This window comes from Drosophila kikkawai, unplaced genomic scaffold (genome assembly GCF_030179895.1).
Source record: "Drosophila kikkawai strain 14028-0561.14 unplaced genomic scaffold, DkikHiC1v2 scaffold_15, whole genome shotgun sequence".
In the NCBI taxonomy this organism is placed as follows: domain Eukaryota; kingdom Metazoa; phylum Arthropoda; class Insecta; order Diptera; family Drosophilidae; genus Drosophila; species Drosophila kikkawai.
In genome coordinates this window covers 1-23,926 of record NW_027222482.1, presented here as the reverse complement: position 1 = coordinate 23,926, position 23,926 = coordinate 1, and the positions used below count along the sequence as shown (strand labels likewise).

At 39.9% G+C, this 23,926-nt stretch overlaps 2 protein-coding genes across 2 annotated transcripts; both read right to left on the bottom strand.

Annotated features, from left to right (window-relative positions):
• Positions 1-17,495: 17,495 nt before the first annotated feature.
• On the bottom strand, positions 17,496-19,508 carry LOC138929343 (calphotin-like). Its single transcript, XM_070288787.1, has one exon. It carries the CDS (start codon positions 19,506-19,508, stop codon positions 17,496-17,498), a length of 2,013 nt encoding a protein of 670 aa, XP_070144888.1.
• A 1,983-nt stretch (positions 19,509-21,491) lies between these two features.
• On the bottom strand, positions 21,492-23,739 carry LOC138929342 (uncharacterized). The gene is made up of 2 exons (XM_070288786.1): positions 23,660-23,739; positions 21,492-23,562 (listed from the first exon to the last, which is right to left on the bottom strand). The coding sequence occupies exons 1-2, from the start codon at positions 23,737-23,739 to the stop codon at positions 21,492-21,494; spliced, it is 2,151 nt and encodes a 716-aa protein (XP_070144887.1).
• Between the last annotated feature and the right edge of the window lie 187 nt (positions 23,740-23,926).

Genomic DNA, 23,926 nt, shown 5'->3' with positions numbered 1-23,926 from the left:
AGTTTTTACACGGCTAATACATTTGCATGCTCAATTGTTAAATTGTAAACAAAACGTTCACAACTCAGATAATAGTGCATATATCCACTTCAGAATAATGCATATATCCACTTTAGAATTTATATTTAAATTAGTTCTTACAATGCTAATACATTTGCATACTCAATTGTAAATTTGTAAACAAAAAGTTCACAACTCAGATAATAATGCATATATCCACGGCAGAATTTGTACGTATATTAGTTTTTAGAAGGCTAATACATTTGCATACTCAATTGTAAATTTGTAAACAAAAAGTTCACAACTCCGCTAAAAATGTCTGTATCCACTTCAGAATATGTATTTATAATAGTTTTACACGGCTAATACATTTACATACTCAATTGTAAATTTGAAAACAAAAAGTTCACAACTCAGCTAATAATGCCTGAATCCACTTCAGAATTTGTATTTATATTAGTTTTTACACGGCTAATACATTTGCATACTCAATTGCAAATTTGTAAACAAAAAGTTCACATCTCAGCTATAATGCATGTATCCACGGCAGAATTTATATTTAAATTAGTTCTTACAATGCTAATACATTTGCATACTCAATTGTAAATTTGTAAACAAAAAGTTCACAACTCAGCTAATAATGCCTGAATCCACTTCAGAATTTATATTAAAATTAGTTTTTACACGGCTAATACATTTACATACTCAATTGTAAATTTGAAAACAAAAAGTTCACAACTCAGCTAATAATGCCTGAATCCACTTCAGAATTTGTATTTATATTAGTTTTTACAAGGCTAATACATTTGCATACTCAATTGCAAATTTGTAAACAAAAAGTTCACATCTCAGCTATAATGCATGTATCCACGGCAGAATTTATATTTACATTAGTTCTTACAATGCTAATACATTTGCATACTCAATTGTAAATTTGTAAACAAAAAGTTCACAACTCCGCTAATAATGCATGTATCCACTGCAGAATTTGTACTTAAATTAGTTTTTAGAAGGCTAATACATTTGCACACTCAATTGTAAATTTGTAAACAAAAAGTTCACAACTCAGCTAATAATGCCTGAATCCACTTCAGAATTTATATTTATATTAGTTTTTACACGTCTAATACATTTGCATACTCAATTGTAAATTTGTAAACAAAAAGTTCACAACTCAGATAATAATGCATATATCCACTTCAGAATTTGTATTTATATTAGTTTTTACATGGCTAATACATTTGCATACTCAATTGTAAATTTCTAAACAAAAAGTTCACAACTCAGCTAATAATGCATTCACTTCAGAATTTGTATTTATATTAGTTTTTACACGGCTAATACATTTGCATGCTCAATTGTAAAATTGTAAACAAAAAGTTCACAACTCAGATAATAGTGCATATATCCACTTCAGAATTTGTAAATTTATTAGTTTTTACATGGCTAATACATTTGCATACTCAATTGTAAATTTGTTAACAAAAAGTTCACAACTCAGCTAATAATTCATGTATCCACTTCAGAATTTGTATTTATATTTGTATTTACACGGCGAATACATTTGCATGCTCAATTGTAAAATTGTAAACAAAAAGTTCACAACTCAGATAATAGTGCATATAACCACTTCAGAATTTGTAATTATATTAGTTTTTACATGGCTAATACATTTGCATACTCAATTGTAAATTTGTAAACAAAAAGTTCACAACTCAGCTAATAATTCATGTATCCACTTCAGAATTTGTATTTATATTAGTTTTTACACGGCTAATACATTTGCATGCTCAATTGTAAAATTGTGAACAACTCAGATAATAGTGCATATATCCACTTCAGAATTTGTAATTATATTAGTTTTTACACGGCTTATACATTTGCATACTCAATTGTAAATTTGTAAACAAAAAGTTCACAACTCAGCTAATAATGCCTGAATCCACTTCAGAATTTATATTTAAATTAGTTTTTACACGGCTAATACATTTGCATACTCAATTGTAAATTTGTAAACAAAAATTCACAACTCAGATAATAATGCATATATCCACTTTAGAATTTATATTTAAATTAGTTCTTACAATGCTAATACATTTGCATACTCAATTGTAAATTTGTAAACAAAAAGTTCACAACTCAGATAATAATGCATATATCCACGGCAGAATTTGTACGTATATTAGTTTTTAGAAGGCTAATACATTTGCATACTCAATTGTAAATTTGTAAACAAAAAGTTCACAACTCCGCTAAAAATGTCTGTATCCACTTCAGAATATGTATTTATAATAGTTTTACACGGCTAATACATTTACATACTCAATTGTAAATTTGAAAACAAAAAGTTCACAACTCAGCTAATAATGCCTGAATCCACTTCAGAATTTGTATTTATATTAGTTTTTACACGGCTAATACATTTGCATACTCAATTGCAAATTTGTAAACAAAAAGTTCACATCTCAGCTATAATGCATGTATCCACGGCAGAATTTATATTTAAATTAGTTCTTACAATGCTAATACATTTGCATACTCAATTGTAAATTTGTAAACAAAAAGTTCACAACTCAGCTAATAATGCCTGAATCCACTTCAGAATTTATATTTAAATTAGTTTTTACACGGCTAATACATTTACATACTCAATTGTAAATTTGAAAACAAAAAGTTCACAACTCAGCTAATAATGCCTGAATCCACTTCAGAATTTGTATTTATATTAGTTTTTACACGGCTAATACATTTGCATACTCAATTGCAAATTTGTAAACAAAAAGTTCACATCTCAGCTATAATGCATGTATCCACGGCAGAATTTATATTTAAATTAGTTCTTACAATGCTAATACATTTGCATACTCAATTGTAAATTTGTAAACAAAAAGTTCACAACTCCGCTAATAATGCATGTATCCACTGCAGAATTTGTACTTAAATTAGTTTTTAGAAGGCTAATACATTTGCACACTCAATTGTAAATTTGTAAACAAAAAGTTCACAACTCAGCTAATAATGCCTGAATCCACTTCAGAATTTATATTTATATTAGTTTTTACACGTCTAATACATTTGCATACTCAATTGTAAATTTGTAAACAAAAAGTTCACAACTCAGATAATAATGCATATATCCACTTCAGAATTTGTATTTATATTAGTTTTTACATGGCTAATACATTTGCATACTCAATTGTAAATTTCTAAACAAAAAGTTCACAACTCAGCTAATAATGCATTCACTTCAGAATTTGTATTTATATTAGTTTTTACACGGCTAATACATTTGCATACTCAATTGTAAATTTGTAAACAAAAAGTTCACAACTCAGATAATAATGCATATATCCACTTCAGAATTTGTATTTATATTAGTTTTTACATGGCTAATACATTTGCATACTCAATTGTAAATTTGTAAACAAAAATTCACAACTCAGATAATAATGCATATATCCACTTTAGAATTTATATTTAAATTAGTTCTTACAATGCTAATACATTTGCATACTCAATTGTAAATTTGTAAACAAAAAGTTCACAACTCAGATAATAATGCATATATCCACGGCAGAATTTGTACGTATATTAGTTTTTAGAAGGCTAATACATTTGCATACTCAATTGTAAATTTGTAAACAAAAAGTTCACAACTCAGATAATAATGTCTGTATCCACTTCAGAATATGTATTTATAATAGTTTTACACGGCTAATACATTTACATACTCAATTGTAAATTTGAAAACAAAAAGTTCACAACTCAGCTAATAATGCCTGAATCCACTTCAGAATTTGTATTTATATTAGTTTTTACACGGCTAATACATTTGCATACTCAATTGCAAATTTGTAAACAAAAAGTTCACATCTCAGCTATAATGCATGTATCCACGGCAGAATTTATATTTAAATTAGTTCTTACAATGCTAATACATTTGCATACTCAATTGTAAATTTGTAAACAAAAAGTTCACAACTCAGCTAATAATGCCTGAATCCACTTCAGAATTTATATTTAAATTAGTTTTTACACGGCTAATACATTTACATACTCAATTGTAAATTTGAAAACAAAAAGTTCACAACTCAGCTAATAATGCCTGAATCCACTTCAGAATTTGTATTTATATTAGTTTTTACACGGCTAATACATTTGCATACTCAATTGCAAATTTGTAAACAAAAAGTTCACATCTCAGCTATAATGCATGTATCCACGGCAGAATTTATATTTAAATTAGTTCTTACAATGCTAATACATTTGCATACTCAATTGTAAATTTGTAAACAAAAAGTTCACAACTCCGCTAATAATGCATGTATCCACTGCAGAATTTGTACTTAAATTAGTTTTTAGAAGGCTAATACATTTGCACACTCAATTGTAAATTTGTAAACAAAAAGTTCACAACTCAGCTAATAATGCCTGAATCCACTTCAGAATTTATATTTATATTAGTTTTTACACGTCTAATACATTTGCATACTCAATTGTAAATTTGTAAACAAAAAGTTCACAACTCAGATAATAATGCATATATCCACTTCAGAATTTGTATTTATATTAGTTTTTACATGGCTAATACATTTGCATACTCAATTGTAAATTTCTAAACAAAAAGTTCACAACTCAGCTAATAATGCATTCACTTCAGAATTTGTATTTATATTAGTTTTTACACGGCTAATACATTTGCATGCTCAATTGTAAAATTGTAAACAAAAAGTTCACAACTCAGATAATAGTGCATATATCCACTTCAGAATTTGTAATTATATTAGTTTTTACATGGCTAATATATTTGCATACTCAATTTGTGGCGTAATTTCGCCGTTAAAAGGGGAAAACATAAACAGGGTATCGTTGTTCTCGATCATACCTCCGAGTGTTAACCACATTCAGGCTTGTCGACCCTTAACCATCAGCTGAGCGGGACCCATTGATTCCTAGCTCTAGCGGGAGATGTGGGGGGGGTTTTTGCTGCGGATAAGGATTGTTACGTCAAAGGTTTTATTATAGTTTTCATTCGAAACCAACACACAAAACAATTGTCTCATAATTAGTAAAATATGAAACAAGGCAAGACTAAACTAAACCATACTTATTCGACAGGAAATTTAACAAGGATTCAGAATCTGCAATAAAATCAATTTTAAGATTTTTGTAGAAGTTATGAGCATTTAAAGTTGAACTTTGTTTCGTTTTTTGCATCATAAAAAAAAATGTGTAAATTGGTCGACTTTCAGGTAATATTACAAAAAAACCATAAAACCAATGGTTATGGTTTTTACTTTAAATGATAGATACATTCATAAACTATTAAAGAATCTAAAAAAAACGACACTTTGGTTTGGGCTTCTACAGGTAAATCGCTACCTGCCAGGTGTCCATTTTTTTCACCTTTTTCTGCCTAAAGTAGTCTATATCTTCTGACGCCAATGAAAGCCACTGACTACACTATGACTACAAGTTCCGTGGATCTTTCCTGGATCAGAATTAACTTTCATCGGCTGCGTCGAGCTGCGTCTGCGGAAATGCAACGCAAAAAACCAAAACAACTCAGGGTAAAATATACCAAAATACCGACACAATTTCATACATTTCAAGAAATATACTAACTAAAGCGCGTGGCGGTTACACTTCGAATTAAAAAAATTTTTTTTTTTTCAGTTTTCAAATTATTTTTATTTGAGCAAATACATAAAAATAAACATAAAAAATTAAATAAAAATTTTTGTTTAAAAATTGTTTTCATTGAAAAAAAATTATTTTTTCACTTTGATACCCTTTAAAAAGGCGTATTTGTGGGCGTGGTACTTTATGCAGTACATATATATATTTTACAACAATTACCTGTCCAATGCCGTGCGACGGCAGAATTTGTACTTATATTAGTTTTTACACGGCTTATACATTTGCATACTCAATTGTAAATTTGTAAACAAAAAGTTCACAACTCAGCTAATAATGCCTGAATCCACTTCAGAATTTATATTTAAATTAGTTTTTACACGACTAATACATTTGCATACTCAATTGTAAATTTGTAAACAAAAATTCACAACTCAGATAATAATGCATATATCCACTTTAGAATTTATATTTAAATTAGTTCTTACAATGCTAATACATTTGCATACTCAATTGTAAATTTGTAAACAAAAAGTTCACAACTCCGCTAATAATGCATGTATCCACTGCAGAATTTGTACTTAAATTAGTTTTTAGAAGGCTAATACATTTGCACACTCAATTGTAAATTTGTAAACAAAAAGTTCACAACTCAGCTAATAATGCCTGAATCCACTTCAGAATTTATATTTATATTAGTTTTTACACGTCTAATACATTTGCATACTCAATTGTAAATTTGTAAACAAAAAGTTCACAACTCAGATAATAATGCATATATCCACTTCAGAATTTGTATTTATATTAGTTTTTACATGGCTAATACATTTGCATACTCAATTGTAAATTTCTAAACAAAAAGTTCACAACTTAGCTAATAATGCATTCACTTCAGAATTTGTATTTACATTAGTTTTTACACGGCTAATACATTTGCATGCTCAATTGTAAAATTGTAAACAAAAAGTTCACAACTCAGATAATAGTGCATATATCCACTTCAGAATTTGTAATTATATTAGTTTTTACATGGCTAATACATTTGCATACTCAATTTGTGGCGTAATTTCGCCGTTAAAAGGGGAAAACATAAACAGGGTATCGTTGTTCTCGATCATACCTCCGAGTGTTAACCACATTCAGGCTTGTCGACCCTTAACCATCAGCTGAGCGGGACCCATTGATTCCTAGCTCTAGCGGGAGATGGGGGGGGGGGGTTTTGCTGCGGATAAGGATTGTTACGTCAAAGGTTTTATTATAGTTTTCATTCGAAACTAACACACAAAACAATTGTCTCATAATTAGTAAAATATGAAACAAGGCAAAACTAAACTAAACCATACTTATTCGACAGGAAATTTAACAAGGATTCAGAATCTGCAATAAAATCAATTTTAAGATTTTTTTTGTAGAAGTTATGAGCATTTAAAGTTGAACTTTGTTTCGTTTTTTGCATCATAAAAAAAAAATGTGTAAATTGGTCGACTTTCAGGTAATATTACAAAAAAACCATAAAACCAATGGTTATGGTTTTTACTTTAAATGATAGATACATTCATAAACTATTAAAGAATCTAAAAAAAACGACACTTTGGTTTGGGCTTCTACAGGTAAATCGCTACCTGCCAGGTGTCCATTTTTTTCACCTTTTTCTGCCTAAAGTAGTCTATATCTTCTGACGCCAATGAAAGCCACTGACTACACTATGACTACAAGTTCCGTGGATATTTCCTGGATCAGAATTAACTTTCATCGGCTGCGTCGAGCTGCGTCTGCGGAAATGCAACGCAAAAAACCAAAACAACTCAGGGTAAAATATACCAAAATACCGACACAATTTCATACATTTCAAGAAATATACTAACTGAAGCGCGTGGCGGTTACACTTCGAATTAAAAAAAATTTTTTTTTCAGTTTTCAAATTATTTTTATTTGAGCAAATACATAAAAATAAACATAAAAAATTAAATAAACATTTTTGTTTAAAAATTGTTTTCATTGAAAAAAAATTATTTTTTCACTTTGATACCCTTTAAAAAGGCGTATTTGTGGGCGTGGTACTTTATGCAGTACATACATATATTTTACAACAATTACCTGTCCAATGCCGTTTCAATTATTCGATTACCTTATTTGGTTCAAAAGATATGATTTTTGCAACGCTAAATGAGAAAAGGCGCTACTGTGCGACGGCAGAATTTGTACTTATATTAGTTTTTACACGGCTTATACATTTGCATACTCAATTGTAAATTTGTAAACAAAATTCACAACTCAGATAATAATGCATATATCCACTTTAGAATTTATATTTAAATTAGTTCTTACAATGCTAATACATTTGCATACTCAATTGTAAATTTGTAAACAAAAAGTTCACAACTCAGATAATAATGCATATATCCACGGCAGAATTTGTACTTATATTAGTTTTTAGAAGGCTAATACATTTGCATACTCAATTGTAAATTTGTAAACAAAAAGTTCACAACTCCGCTAAAAATGTCTGTATCCACTTCAGAATATGTATTTATAATAGTTTTACACGGCTAATACATTTGCATACTCAATTGTAAATTTGAAAACAAAAAGTTCACAACTCAGCTAATAATGCCTGAATCCACTTCAGAATTTGTATTTATATTAGTTTTTACACGGCTAATACATTTGCATACTCAATTGCAAATTTGTAAACAAAAAGTTCACATCTCAGCTATAATGCATGTATCCACGGCAGAATTTATATTTAAATTAGTTCTTACAATGCTAATACATTTGCATACTCAATTGTAAATTGGTAAACAAAAAGTTCACAGCTCCGCTAATAATGCATGTATCCACGGCAGAATTTGTACTTAAATTAGTTTTTAGAAGGCTAATAAATTTGCACACTCAATTGTAAATTTGTAAACAAAAAGTTCACAACTCCGCTAAAAATGTCTGTATCCACTTCAGAATATGTATTTATAATAGTTTTACACGGCTAATACATTTGCATACTCAATTGTAAATTTGAAAACAAAAAGTTCACAACTCAGCTAATAATGCATGTATCAACTTCAGAATTTGTATTTATATTAGTTTTTACACGGCTAATACATTTGAATACTCAATTGCAAATTTGTAAACAAAAAGTTCACATATCAGCTATAATGCATGTATCCACGGCGGAATTTATATTTAAATTAGTTCTTACAATGCTAATACATTTGCATACTCAATTGTAAATTTGAAAACAAAAAGTTCACAACTCAGCTAATAATGCCTGAATCCACTTCAGAATTTATATTTATATAAGTTTTTACACGTCTAATACATTTGCATACTCAATTGTAAATTTGTAAACAAAAAGTTCACAACTCAGATAATAATACAATAATAATAATAAATACAGAATTTGTATTTATATTAGTTTTTACATGGCTAATACATTTGCATACTCAATTGTAAATTTCTAAACAAAAAGTTCACAACTCATCTAATAATGCATTCACTTCAGAATTTGTATTTATATTAGTTTTTACACGGCTAATACATTTGCATGCTCAATTGTAAAATTGTAAACAAAAAGTTCACAGCTCAGATAATAGTGCATATATCCACTTCAGAATTTGTAATTATATTAGTTATGGCTAATATATTTGCATACTCAATTTGTGGCGTAATTTCGCCGTTAAAAGGGGAAAACATAAACAGGGTATCGTTGTTCTCGATCATACCTCCGAGTGTTAACCACATTCAGGCTTGTCGACCCTTAACCATCAGCTGAGCGGGACCCATTGATTCCTAGCTCTAGCGGGAGATGGGGGGGGGGGGGTTTTGCTGCGGATAAGGATTGTTACGTCAAAGGTTTTATTATAGTTTTCATTCGAAACTAACACACAAAACAATTGTCTCATAATTAGTAAAATATGAAACAAGGCAAAACTAAACTAAACCATACTTATTCGACAGGAAATTTAACAAGGATTCAGAATCTGCAATAAAATCAATTTTAAGATTTTTTTTGTAGAAGTTATGAGCATTTAAAGTTGAACTTTGTTTCGTTTTTTGCATCATAAAAAAAAAATGTGTAAATTGGTCGACTTTCAGGTAATATTACAAAAAAAACCATAAAACCAATGGTTATGGTTTTTACTTTAAATGATAGATACATTCATAAACTATTAAAGAATCTAAAAAAAACGACACTTTGGTTTGGGCTTCTACAGGTAAATCGCTACCTGCCAGGTGTCCATTTTTTTCACCTTTTTCTGCCTAAAGTAGTCTATATCTTCTGACGCCAATGAAAGCCACTGACTACACTATGACTACAAGTTCCGTGGATATTTCCTGGATCAGAATTAACTTTCATCGGCTGCGTCGAGCTGCGTCTGCGGAAATGCAACGCAAAAAACCAAAACAACTCAGGGTAAAATATACCAAAATACCGACACAATTTCATACATTTCAAGAAATATACTAACTGAAGCGCGTGGCGGTTACACTTCGAATTAAAAAAAAAAATTTTTTTTTCAGTTTTCAAATTATTTTTATTTGAGCAAATACATAAAAATAAACATAAAAAATTAAATAAACATTTTTGTTTAAAAATTGTTTTCATTGAAAAAAAATTATTTTTTCACTTTGATACCCTTTAAAAAGGCGTATTTGTGGGCGTGGTACTTTATGCAGTACATATATATATTTTACAACAATTACCTGTCCAATGCCGTTTCAATTATTCGATTACCTTATTTGGTTCAAAAGATATGATTTTTGCAACGCTAAATGAGAAAAGGCGCTACTGTGCGACGGCAGAATTTGTACTTATATTAGTTTTTACACGGCTTATACATTTGCATACTCAATTGTAAATTTGTAAACAAAATTCACAACTCAGATAATAATGCATATATCCACTTTAGAATTTATATTTAAATTAGTTCTTACAATGCTAATACATTTGCATACTCAATTGTAAATTTGTAAACAAAAAGTTCACAACTCAGATAATAATGCATATATCCACGGCAGAATTTGTACTTATATTAGTTTTTAGAAGGCTAATACATTTGCATACTCAATTGTAAATTTGTAAACAAAAAGTTCACAACTCCGCTAAAAATGTCTGTATCCACTTCAGAATATGTATTTATAATAGTTTTACACGGCTAATACATTTGCATACTCAATTGTAAATTTGAAAACAAAAAGTTCACAACTCAGCTAATAATGCCTGAATCCACTTCAGAATTTGTATTTATATTAGTTTTTACACGGCTAATACATTTGCATACTCAATTGCAAATTTGTAAACAAAAAGTTCACATCTCAGCTATAATGCATGTATCCACGGCAGAATTTATATTTAAATTAGTTCTTACAATGCTAATACATTTGCATACTCAATTGTAAATTGGTAAACAAAAAGTTCACAACTCCGCTAATAATGCATGTATCCACGGCAGAATTTGTACTTAAATTAGTTTTTAGAAGGCTAATAAATTTGCACACTCAATTGTAAATTTGTAAACAAAAAGTTCACAACTCCGCTAAAAATGTCTGTATCCACTTCAGAATATGTATTTATAATAGTTTTACACGGCTAATACATTTGCATACTCAATTGTAAATTTGAAAACAAAAAGTTCACAACTCAGCTAATAATGCATGTATCCACTTCAGAATTTGTATTTATATTAGTTTTTACACGGCTAATACATTTGAATACTCAATTGCAAATTTGTAAACAAAAAGTTCACATCTCAGCTATAATGCATGTATCCACGGCGGAATTTATATTTAAATTAGTTCTTACAATGCTAATACATTTGCATACTCAATTGTAAATTTGAAAACAAAAAGTTCACAACTCAGCTAATAATGCCTGAATCCACTTCAGAATTTATATTTATATTAGTTTTTACACGTCTAATACATTTGCATACTCAATTGTAAATTTGTAAACAAAAAGTTCACAACTCAGATAATAATACAATAATAATAATAAATACAGAATTTGTATTTATATTAGTTTTTACATGGCTAATACATTTGCATACTCAATTGTAAATTTCTAAACAAAAAGTTCACAACTCAGCTAATAATGCATTCACTTCAGAATTTGTATTTATATTAGTTTTTACACGGCTAATACATTTGCATACTCAATTGCAAATTTGTAAACAAAAAGTTCACATCTCAGCTATAATGCATGTATCCACGGCAGAATTTATATTTAAATTAGTTCTTACAATGCTAATACATTTGCATACTCAATTGTAAATTGGTAAACAAAAAGTTCACAACTCCGCTAATAATGCATGTATCCACGGCAGAATTTGTACTTAAATTAGTTTTTAGAAGGCTAATAAATTTGCACACTCAATTGTAAATTTCTAAACAAAAAGTTCACAACTCAGCTAATAATGCATTCACTTCAGAATTTGTATTTATATTAGTTTTTACACGGCTAATACATTTGCATGCTCAATTGTAAAATTGTAAACAAAAAGTTCACAACTCAGATAATAGTGCATATATCCACTTCAGAATTTGTAATTATATTAGTTATGGCTAATATATTTGCATACTCAATTTGTGGCGTAATTTCGCCGTTAAAAGGGGAAAACATAAACAGGGTATCGTTGTTCTCGATCATACCTCCGAGTGTTAACCACATTCAGGCTTGTCGACCCTTAACCATCAGCTGAGCGGGACCCATTGATTCCTAGCTCTAGCGGGAGATGTGGGGGGGGGGGGGGTTTTGCTGCGGATAAGGATTGTTACGTCAAAGGTTTTATTATAGAGTCCCTCCTGAATCTACACAATGAGACGATCCTCATTCGAAACCAACACACAAAACAATTGTCTCATAATTAGTAAAATATGAAACAAGGCAAGACTAAACTAAACCATACTTATTCGACAGGAAATTTAACAAGGATTCAGAATCTGCAATAAAATCAATTTTAAGATTTTTTTTTGTAGAAGTTATGAGCATTTAAAGTTGAACTTTGTTTCGTTTTTTGCATCATAAAAAAAAATGTGTAAATTGGTCGACTTTCAGGTAATATTACAAAAAAACCATAAAACCAATGGTTATGGTTTTTACTTTAAATGATAGATACATTCATAAACTATTAAAGAATCTAAAAAAAACGACACTTTGGTTTGGGCTTCTACAGGTAAATCGCTACCTGCCAGGTGTCCATTTTTTTCACCTTTTTCTGCCTAAAGTAGTCTATATCTTCTGACGCCAATGAAAGCCACTGACTACACTATGACTACAAGTTCCGTGGATCTTTCCTGGATCAGAATTAACTTTCATCGGCTGCGTCGAGCTGCGTCTGCGGAAATGCAACGCAAAAAACCAAAACAACTCAGGGTAAAATATACCAAAATACCGACACAATTTCATACATTTCAAGAAATATACTAACTGAAGCGCGTGGCGGTTACACTTCGAATTAAAAAAATTTTTTTTTTTCAGTTTTCAAATTATTTTTATTTGAGCAAATACATAAAAATAAACATAAAAAATTAAATAAAAATTTTTGTTTAAAAATTTTTTTCATTGAAAAAAAATTATTTTTTCACTTTGATACCCTTTAAAAAGGCGTATTTGTGGGCGTGGTACTTTATGCAGTACATATATATATTTTACAACAATTACCTGTCCAATGCCGTTTCAATTATTCGATTACCTTATTTGGTTCAAAAGATATGATTTTTGCAACGCTAAATGAGAAAAGGCGCTACTGTGCGACGGCAGAATTTGTACTTATATTAGTTTTTACACGGCTTATACATTTGCATACTCAATTGTAAATTTGTAAACAAAAAGTTCACAACTCAGCTAATAATGCCTGAATCCACTTCAGAATTTATATTTAAATTAGTTTTTACACGTCTAATACATTTGCATACTCAATTGTAAATTTGTAAACAAAAATTCACAACTCAGATAATAATGCATATATCCACTTTAGAATTTATATTTAAATTAGTTCTTACAATGCTAATACATTTGCATACTCAATTGTAAATTTGTAAACAAAAAGTTCACAACTCAGATAATAATGCATACATCCACGGCAGAATTTGTACTTATATTAGTTTTTAGAAGGCTAATACATTTGCATACTCAATTGTAAATTTGTAAACACAAAGTTCACAACTCCGCTAAAAATGTCTGTATCCACTTCAGAATATGTATTTATAATAGTTTTACACGGCTAATACATTTGCATACTCAATTGTAAATTTGAAAACAAAAAGTTCACAACTCAGCTAATAATGCCTGAATCCACTTCAGAATTTGTATTTATATTAGTTTTTACACGGCTAATAAATTTGCATACTCAATTGCAAATTTGTAAACAAAAAGTTCACATCTCAGCTATAATGCATGTATCCACGGCAGAATTTATATTTAAATTAGTTCTTACAATGCTTATACATTTGCATACTCAATTGTAAATTTGTAAACAAAAAGTTCACAACTCCGCTAATAATGCATGTATCCACGGCAGAATTTGTACTTAAATTAGTTTTTAGAAGGCTAATAAATTTGCACACTCAATTGTAAATTTGTAAACAAAAAGTTCACAACTCCGCTAATAATGAATGTATCCACGGCAGAATTTGTATTTATATTAGTTTTTACAAGGCTAATACATTTGCATACTCAATTGTAAATTTGTAAACAAAAAGTTCACAGCTCAGCTAATAATGCCTGTATCCACTTCAGAATTTGTATTTATATTAGTTTTTACATGGCTAATACATTTGCATACTCAATTGTAAATTTGTAAGCAAAAAGTTCACAACTCCGCTAATAATGCCTGTATCCACTTCAGAATTTGTATTTATATTAGTTTTTACAAGGCTAATACATTTGCATACTCAATTGTAAATTTGTAAACAAAAAGTTCACAGCTCAGCTAATAATGCCTGTATCGACTTCCGAATTTGTATTTATATTAGTTTTTACACGGCATACTCAATTATAAATTTGTAAACAAAAAGTTCACTGCGCAGCTAATAATGCATGTATCCACTTCAGAATTTGTATTTATATTAGTTTTTACAAGGCTAATACATTTGCATACTCAATTGTAAATTTGTAAACAAAAAGTTCACAACTCAGCTAATAATGCCTGTATCCACTTCAGAATTTGTATTTATATTAGTTTTTACAAGCCTAATACATTTGCATACTCAATTGTAAATTTGTAAACAAAAAGTTCACAACTCAGCTAATAATGCCTGTATCCACTTCAGAATTTAGTATTTATATTAGTTTTTACATGGCTAATACATTTGCATACTCAATTGTAAATTTGTAAGCAAAAAGTTCACAACTCCGCTAATAATGCCTGAATCCACTTCAGAATTTATATTTAAATTAGTTTTTACACGTCTAATACATTTGCATACTCAATTGTAAATTTGTAAACAAAAATTCACAACTCAGATAATAATGCATATATCCACTTTAGAATTTATATTTAAATTAGTTCTTACAATGCTAATACATTTGCATACTCAATTGTAAATTTGTAAACAAAAAGTTCACAACTCAGATAATAATGCATACATCCACGGCAGAATTTGTACTTATATTAGTTTTTAGAAGGCTAATACATTTGCATACTCAATTGTAAATTTGTAAACACAAAGTTCACAACTCCGCTAAAAATGTCTGTATCCACTTCAGAATATGTATTTATAATAGTTTTACAAGGCTAATACATTTGCATACTCAATTGTAAATTTGTAAACAAAAAGTTCACAACTCAGCTAATAATGCCTGTATCCACTTCAGAATTTGTATTTATATTAGTTTTTACAAGCCTAATACATTTGCATACTCAATTGTAAATTTGTAAACAAAAAGTTCACAACTCAGCTAATAATGCCTGTATCCACTTCAGAATTTAGTATTTATATTAGTTTTTACATGGCTAATACATTTGCATACTCAATTGTAAATTTGTAAACAAAAAGTTCACAACTCAGCTAATAATGCATGTATCCATGGTAGAATTTGTACTTATATTAGTTTTTACAAGGCTAGTACATTTGCATACTCAATTGTAAATTTGTAAACAAAAAGTTCACAACTCAGCTAATAATGCCTGTATCCACTTCAGAATTTGTATTTATATTAGTTTTTACAAGGCTAATACATTGTAAGGATGCTATGGCCAGGATAATAACTCAGTCGGCCCAGGAGTCCTCTACAGAAATATTTATAATTTTACGGAGACAGGCAGGAGAAAGGACGGGCCCGAAGGCCGGTATGTTTATTAGGGTGCGAAAAGGGGCAGGCGATGGTCAGGAAAACTCCCGAAATCCGGGCAACCGGCTCCGCAAGCCGTAGTCCGATTGCCAGATCCGGGACGAGGGCGCATCTTCCGAAGTCGGACCGATCCCGCAAAGCCGGGGTACCGGTGTTCCCTGATCTTCGAATGAGCGGCCCGAAATGAGAGCTGCCGGCCACGCATGCCATGTGCCGGCCGCCCTGGGTCCCCGAGAAGGGATACCGAAACGGCGAGTCGATCCCGCAGGCCGAGTGCCGTCCCGCCGCCTCTGGGTGAGATGGGGCCGCCCGGAATCGGAGGAGACCGGTCCCGCAAGCCGAGATCCAGTTTCCCCGATATGTCCGAACAAACGGGGTCCTAGTGGGGTGGGGAATCGTCCGGGAATCGGAGGAGACTGGTCCCGCAAGCCGAGATCCAGTTCCCCGATATGCCCGAACGAACGGGATCCGGGTGAGGGCCACCAGCCATGCAAAACCATGTGCCAGTCGCCCTGGGTGTCGGGGAAAAGGGCTCCAAAACGGAGAGGCGGTCCCGCAGGCCGAGTACCGCTTCGCCGCCTTGGCAGAGAGAATGTGGATGCCTAACCAGGAAGAAAACCGATCCCGCATGCCGGGGTACCGGCCCCTCCTCTAAGAGAAGGAGAAGCGAAGGGTTGCCGGCCACGCTGGCCATGTGTCGGTGGCCCTTGCTCTCCAGAAGTAATGGGGCGCCGAGAGGGTAAATAATTTTCCGCGATTGAGTTCTATTATATGTCCAGAGTTTATTTTTACAAATGTCGGTAAACCTAGCTGTTCCCTAGCGCACTCCGAGTTTTTCCCCCCGCGGGGGTGGCCCTTGGCCAGCTCACCGATAATTCACTCCAACTCCATTTTTGGGGCACGTGGCCGGCGGCGTGGTTTTATTCCGATGTAATCCTGTAGCTCCGTGGCACGTCTGGTCCGTTGCTGGTGTTCTGCGAGAAGAGACCGGGCTCGGCTTGCCGAGGCCCTTTTATAGGCCGCCGGCGATCGGTAGCGTCGTTTTACTTCGGGGAACTTCGGGTGAGCTTCGGGTGAACTTCGGCTGGCGTCATGGCCGCCGATCTGCTACTCGGGCCCTGTCGTGTCTGCCGACGCCATGCTTCGGCTGATCGGGCTTTGTCGTATGTGCCGACGGCATGCTTCGGCTGATCGGGCCTTGTCGTCGGGTGTTTGCCGAAGACGGTTCGGCTGGCCGTCCTTCGGCTCGGTCGGCTGCCGGCTTCGGCTGCTCGTATGTTCGGCCGCTCTCGGCCGCTCGTTTTCCTTCGGCTGTTCGTGGCCGCTCGTGTGTGTGTTCGGCCGCTCGTCGTCTCTTCGTCGTTTGATCTCTTAAATCTAGTCCCTACTCCTAAATCCCTAACTTAGTGTGCCCTTCGTGGGTCTTAGTATTTAAAACTTATGTCCTAATGCTAAATATAGATGTTCTTACGTACTAGGAAAAATGGACTTAAATACTAAGAAAATGAGCTTAAATATTATAAAGATGGAAATGATCTTACATACTACAAAACATGGTTGTGAGGCTTCCTCACACTCCATCCCTACCTCGGGGATGAGGAAGGACGGTGACGCGGTCTCCGCCGCGTGAGATCTGGACGCGGTACGTCGTGTCGCCCATCTCTATTAAATACCGCAGGTACTTGGTGACCGGCTGCTGGAGGCGCGCCTGCACCTGCGCGATGAGCTCGGCGGGGAGCCATCCGCCCTGCGTGGTCCAGCCTGCAGGAGCGCGCACCCAGTCCTCCGGTTCGAGTTCGGGTTCCGAATCCGTCGATGCCTCCTCGTCCGAGTTTGGCTCTTCCTCAGGCCAAGGAGCGCGGCGTCGACGGCCTGCATTGCGCAGGATGCCGGGGCGGTCGTCGGTGGGCGCGTGCGGGTCGCGGTCTGCCGGGGCGCGGCGAAAACGCCAGCGGTATTCGTCCGTGGCGGGCAGTGGCCGTACCCTCTGTATCGGCCGGGGGGTGACCATGGTGCAGCCAGCGGTGACCTTGTCGGCGCTCCTCGGTGGAGGGACGCGCGTAGGTGCCGCTTGTAGCAGCCTCTCGGCGGCGGCTCGGGCTGTGGCTCGTCGGCTGGCGTCAGCGGATGTTGTGGGCCCCTCTGGTGAGGCCAACAGCTCTGCCAAGAGTGGCCCAAGGGTGGCGCGGGCGTCAGGTGGCCCCGAGCGAGGGGGTGTCCTCTGGCCGGTGGCGCGGTCGGGCGCGCTAGCGGCGGTACCGGCGTTGGTGTCGGCGTGAGGAAGAGTCGTGGGGGCCGTGTGGTTGCCCTGGCCAGTCGCGACACTGGTGCTGTGGTGTCCCTGGCTGCTGCCCCCAGCCCTGGCAAGGGTGGTGTCCAGGGTGACGGCAGGCGGTCCGCCGGCAGCGATTCCGCAGACTCTCGCGTCCCCAAGGGGTGTCGCGTTGGTGGTCCCGGTGGCTGCTGCCGCGGCCGGTGATGCGCCCATGAGGCGGGCAGTGGTCCCGTTGGGATGGTGTCGTGGGTTGGCCGCGGCCTCCCCGGCGTTGTTTTCCTCGTCGGAGATGAGGATGGCGTCCTGCGCCAGGTCTGGCTCCTCGTCTTCGCCGGAACTTATCTCCATGATCTCCTCCTCGGAGATGTCCTCGTAGACCGCTCCCAGGGTTCCGGGAACGGCTACGGGCGGATGCCGGGCGACCATCGGCTCGACAGTCGGTGAGGCGGCCGGCGGCTCGTGGCTGGCCAAGGCGGCCATCAGCTCCTCGAGTGGAGCGGCGGTCAGGGGCTCATTGGGGGCCACGGCGGTGGTCATGGGCTCGTCCTGAGCCAAAACGGAGGTCATGGGCTCGTCGGGAGCCAAAACGGTGGTCATGGACTCGTTGGGAGCCACAGCGGCGGTCACGGGCTCGTCGGTAGCCAAAGCGGTGGTCATGGGCTCGTCCGAGGCCAGAGTGATGACCATGAGCCCGTTGTTGGCGATAGGGGTGGTCAGGTCGGAGATCCTTAGTGCGGCCATCGACTCATCGGGAGCCCCGGTGGCAGGCGGACTGGGGTTTCTGCCCCGTCCGGGTAGCGTCGCCTCTGCCTGGAAGTCGTCCAAGCAGAACGGTGTCGGGACCCCGTCCTCGGCCAGGATCGCGGTCATCATGTCCTCTAAGGACAATCCCTCGCACCAGGTCGGGCTGATCCTCGGCGAGGATGAGGATCCGGTGGGGGCCTCCACCGGCGGCGTTGGCTCCAGCGGGGCGACAGCGGGTGGTTCCGTGCTGATCGTCGTAGCTGGCAGTGTGGCTAGCAGCGGTGTCCCGTTATCGTCGACGTTGAGTTGCGGACGGATCGGGGCCAGCGGCGGTGGTGACCCGGCGCTGGTCGGTTTTGCAGCCGGGCGGGATCGCTGACCAGTGACTGCCGGCGGCAGTGGTGCCATCTGGGCGCCCATCGCGGGGTGAGGTCGCCGTTGGATGGGCGTCAGTGGTGGTGGTGCCTCGGGGTGGTCGCGGTCGGACGGAGCGGTTGGCGCAGGCTGGGCTGGAAGCGATCGCTGCTTCGGCTGATGGCGGTTGCGTTGCTCCTTGCGTGGCATCCTGGAAACGTTTGTGCGCTTGAAAGCTCCCACGCTACCATTTATAGCTAACGGACGGCGAGGGCGGTATCGAATAATCGATAGGTCTTGCGGCGTGGTTATCGCCCGGCAGCTAGCCCTTTCCGGCGATCTGGCAACTCTGTAGATGGACTCCGGATGGCTGTGGAGAGTAGAAAAATAAGGATTAGTTTCCTCCCCTGGAACTGGCGATTTCCCCGTGGTTTCTTGGCTATTCTCCTGTGTTCATGGTGTCTTGAGCGTGGATGATTTGAAGGAGAGCGGCCAGGGTATGTTTTCCCCCTGCGGGGGTGGGGACGTTGGACGAGCGCACTCATCAGCAAGTGGCCCCCACGATACCCTGGTCCTCTTTGGCCCTGGCGTCGTCGTCGTGGTCATCATCCTGCCTGGTGCGTCCATCTGTCTGTGCTGGGTCGTTGCTCTGGCCGTTTTCGTCGTCGTCGTTGTCGCTGTCTTGGTGATATGGCTTCAGGTTCTGAATGCAGGCGGTGCGTCGGCGGCGGCTCCCCGGAATCTGTAGCCGTGCTATATTCGGAGAGGGGAACTTGATGACCCGGTATGGGCCCTCGTATTTGGATGCCAACTTGGCGGCAAAGCCTTCGGCGGCGTTTGACAAAACGTGGCGGCGCACGAGGACTAGGGATCCGAGTGGTGGTCTCCACTCGCGTCGGCGCAGGTTATAGTGCCTTCCTTGCTCTGCTGTGGCTCGTTCTGCGTTTTCCCGGGCGACCTGGAAGATGCTGTGGAGCTGCGTACTCCTCTCCGTTGGCGAAAGTTGAGCCGTTCCTCTTCCTGGAGTGACTTCGTCGTAAAGGGTGTTCGGCAGGCGTGGTTCCCGGCCCTGTACAAGGAAGGCGGGGCTGAATCCCGTAGTGTCCGATACGCTGCTGTTAATTGCCAGAGAGATCTCAGGCAGAAGGTGGTCCCAGGCACTCTGCGGCGAATCTCCGAGGTATTGTGCGATCATAGTCTTCACGGTCCGATTGGCCCTCTCCGTGGGATTTTGTCGCGGCGTGTAAGGCGCGGTATGTTGTAATTCCATTCCCAAGGAATTGCAAAAAGCTTGAAAGGCCCGGCTGGTGAATTGCGTTCCATTATCGCAAACGAGAGTCTTTGGGATCCCAAATCGGCTGAGTATTCGCTCCCGAAATGCTCGCTCGAGGTACGGCACCGTTGCGCGGCGTAAGGGGACGAGTTCCACCCATTTACTGAACGTATCAAAGAAAACGAGGAGCACCGTGTTCCCTTGCTTGGATCTCGGCAGGGGTCCCACGAAGTCGGCGCACAGCACGTGAAATGGCTCGTTGACTTGCCGTGTAAACATTTTTCCGGCCGGCTTTTCCTGGCTTACTTTAAACTTCTGGCAGCTCGGGCATCGTCGCACATACTGGGCCACCTCTCGGAACAGGCCTGGCCAGTAATATTTCTGGGCCACCCGCGTACTGGTCTTGCGGATGCCCAGGTGTCCAGCCGTTGGATGGTCGTGGCACTCCTCCAATACCCTTCGTCGGTATGGGGCTCCCACGCAGAGTTTCCACGGCGTATAGTCTTCTTCCTCGGGGCGTAGACCTAGGCGTCGGTACAGCTGACCGTTTTCCTCCCGGAAATCTGGAAACTTCGCTGGCTCCTGTTGAATTCGTCGTAGCATCTTCTGGATCCATTTGCACGCATTACTCTGCACCTGCGCCTGTTGAACGGTAGCCAGTGGCTGGCGTGACAATGCGTCGGCGACCAGATTCTGGTTCCCGCGTCGGTAGTTGATATCATACTGGAACTGTTGTAGCTCCAGCGCCCACCGCGCGATCCTGCCCGTGGGGTTGTCAATGGAATTTAGCCACTTGAGTGAGTGGTGGTCAGTTAGTACCTCGAAGCGGTATCCCTCGATGTAGCAACGCATTTTTCGGATACCCCACACAATGGCGAGACATTCTTTCTCCGTCACGGAGTAGTTTCGTTCTGCGTTGTTTAGACGCCGGCTGGCGTATGCGACGACTCGTTCCTGTACTCGCTCGCGTCGGTTTGTAGTACGAACTTCGCCTCGAAGTCCGGGCAGGCTAAGATTGGAGCCTCGGTTAGGAGCTTCTTCAGCAGGGTGAAGGCCTGTTCTTGCTTCTCAGCCCACTGCCACTTCCGATCCTTCTTGAGTAGAGCTGTCATCGGCTCGACTACGTCCGCGAAGTTGGGCACGAAACGACGGTACCATGAAGCTATCCCAAGGCATCGGCGAAGTTCCTTGAGATTCGTTGGCGGCGGCAGCTCCCGTATGGCGGCGACCTTCTCTGGATCGGTCTGTATTCCGGCCTCGCTGATGACGTGGCCCAAATACGTTAGGCTGCGCTGGAAAAACTGGCACTTGTCCCGGTTCAGCCGTAGATTTGCCGCTCTGAGTCGGCGGAACACCTCGCGTAGATTCCTGACGTGCTCCTCGAGTGTAGCTCCGATCACGATGATATCATCAAGATATGCGAAGGCGTATGGCTCCATATCCGGGCCAATGACGGTATCCAGGGCTCGTTGAAAAGTTGCCGGGGCCGAGTGCAGACCAAAAGGCATCACTTTCCAGTGGAACAAGCCGCGACCTGGAACGGTGAAGGCGGTACACTCACGGCTGGCTGGGGCTACTGGGATCTGCCAGTACCCGTTCTTCAGGTCCAACGTGGATATATATCGAGCGTTCCGAAGCCGCTCCAAGATGTGATGAATCCTCGGCAAAGGGTAGGCGTCCGGAATGGAGTTCTCGTTCAGTTGCCTGTAGTCTACACACATCCTGACGTCTCCATTCTTCTTAGCGGCGATGACTATCGGAGCACTGTGAGGGCTCCTGGAGGGCTCGATGCGCCCGTCGCGTAGTAGCTCGTCAATCTGGCGGTCGATGACGGCTCTCATTGCAGGGTTCCTGGGATGGTATCGTTGCTTAATGGGGCGGTCGTTGCGCATTACGATGCTATGCTCGGCGATGTGAGAGACGCCGGCGAGGGTATCGAATCGTGCTAGTTCTCGTTCCAGGAACTTTTCCACCCAGGGTTCTGGGTAGTTCCCGTCCTGGCCGCTGGGGCGTTGTTCCTCCTCGGTGCTGCATCTGGCGTTGGCCATTCCGCAAGATGGTGTGCTCTCGCTCGTGGATGATTCTGGTGCCCGGAACCGAACTCTCTTGCCCGTTTGGCGAAAGGGGTTCCGGCGGACAGCAGATGCGTCGGGGAGTGGCAGGATTCCTGCCCAGCTTGGAGCGGTGCCTGCGTCTGCGTGGGCGTGGCGTTGGGTGCCCTCTGGGCGAGCGTGTGTGGGTGCAGCCATGCGATGTCTCTGGGCGTGGTGTTCTTGTGGAAGGTCTTCCTGCTGTGTATCTGGCGGTAGCTCGGGTGGCGATGTGGGCTGCGGCTCCGGATTCACCCTGGCGGTGGCTCCTGCCGTTTCCTCTGCGTCTGTGGGTTGTGTGCTCGGGGGTGCGTGTGCTCTGGCGACGGTGTCTGTGGGGTGGGTATCCATGTTGTTGCTCCGTGGTAATGTGGTTGCGCACTCGCTGAGTGCCGAGTCTGCTGCGCTGGTCTCCGTGGCTCTGGGTTGAATGGGTGGCTGGAGCTGGAGGGTTTGGCCGCCGCACTGTAGTGTAGCCCCGCTGTAGCATAGAAAGTCCATGCCGAGCAGGAGGCCATCCAGCACATCTGCCATGATGAGAACAGAGATGCGGACGCGGGTCCCTCCCAGCTGGATCGTGGTTCGTAGGGCATGCGTGAGCTCCCTGTCGGTTCCGTCTGCTAATTTTACTTGTGTCCGTACTGCGCGATGGTTCCTCCCGTCGTCCAGCTCTTGTGCCAGGCGTCTGCTTATGAAGCTGTGAGAGGCTCCCGTATCCAAAGTCGCGGTGAAGGGGCGTCCCTCCATGGTGACTTGGGCGCGAATACGGCTGTGGTCTTGGATGATGGCGTTGTTTATTGGCTCGGGGAGGTCGGTGGGTTCCTCGGGTGACTCCCGGATACTCGAGGCCCTTGCCCGTTTCCCGGCGCTTGGTTCCGACAGCAGTCGATGGTCCTGACACCTGGTCGGCCGCAGTCCCAGCAGAAGATAATCCTAGGGCTCCTGCATTCCGTAGCGTAGTGACCGGCCTGGCCGCAGTTTCGACAGGCGGTTCTCACATCGATTGGTTCCCCTGTTGCTCGGCCTTCCTGGCACTGGCTTCCCGTTCGGGTTCGGGTGGCAGTGTCGTAGGAGGCATTCCGAGGACGTGGCATCGGCGGCGTGGTACGTGCGTCGGGCGGATTCCCTCGGGTTTGATGAGCCTGGGTACTGAATAGGCCCTCTGCGTCCCGTCGGTTCGGTGGGTATCCCCGAGTGGTTCGCTCTCCTCGGCTCCTGGCGACTTCGAAGTTCACCACCAGGTGGGTGAGCTCGGTCAAGGTCCT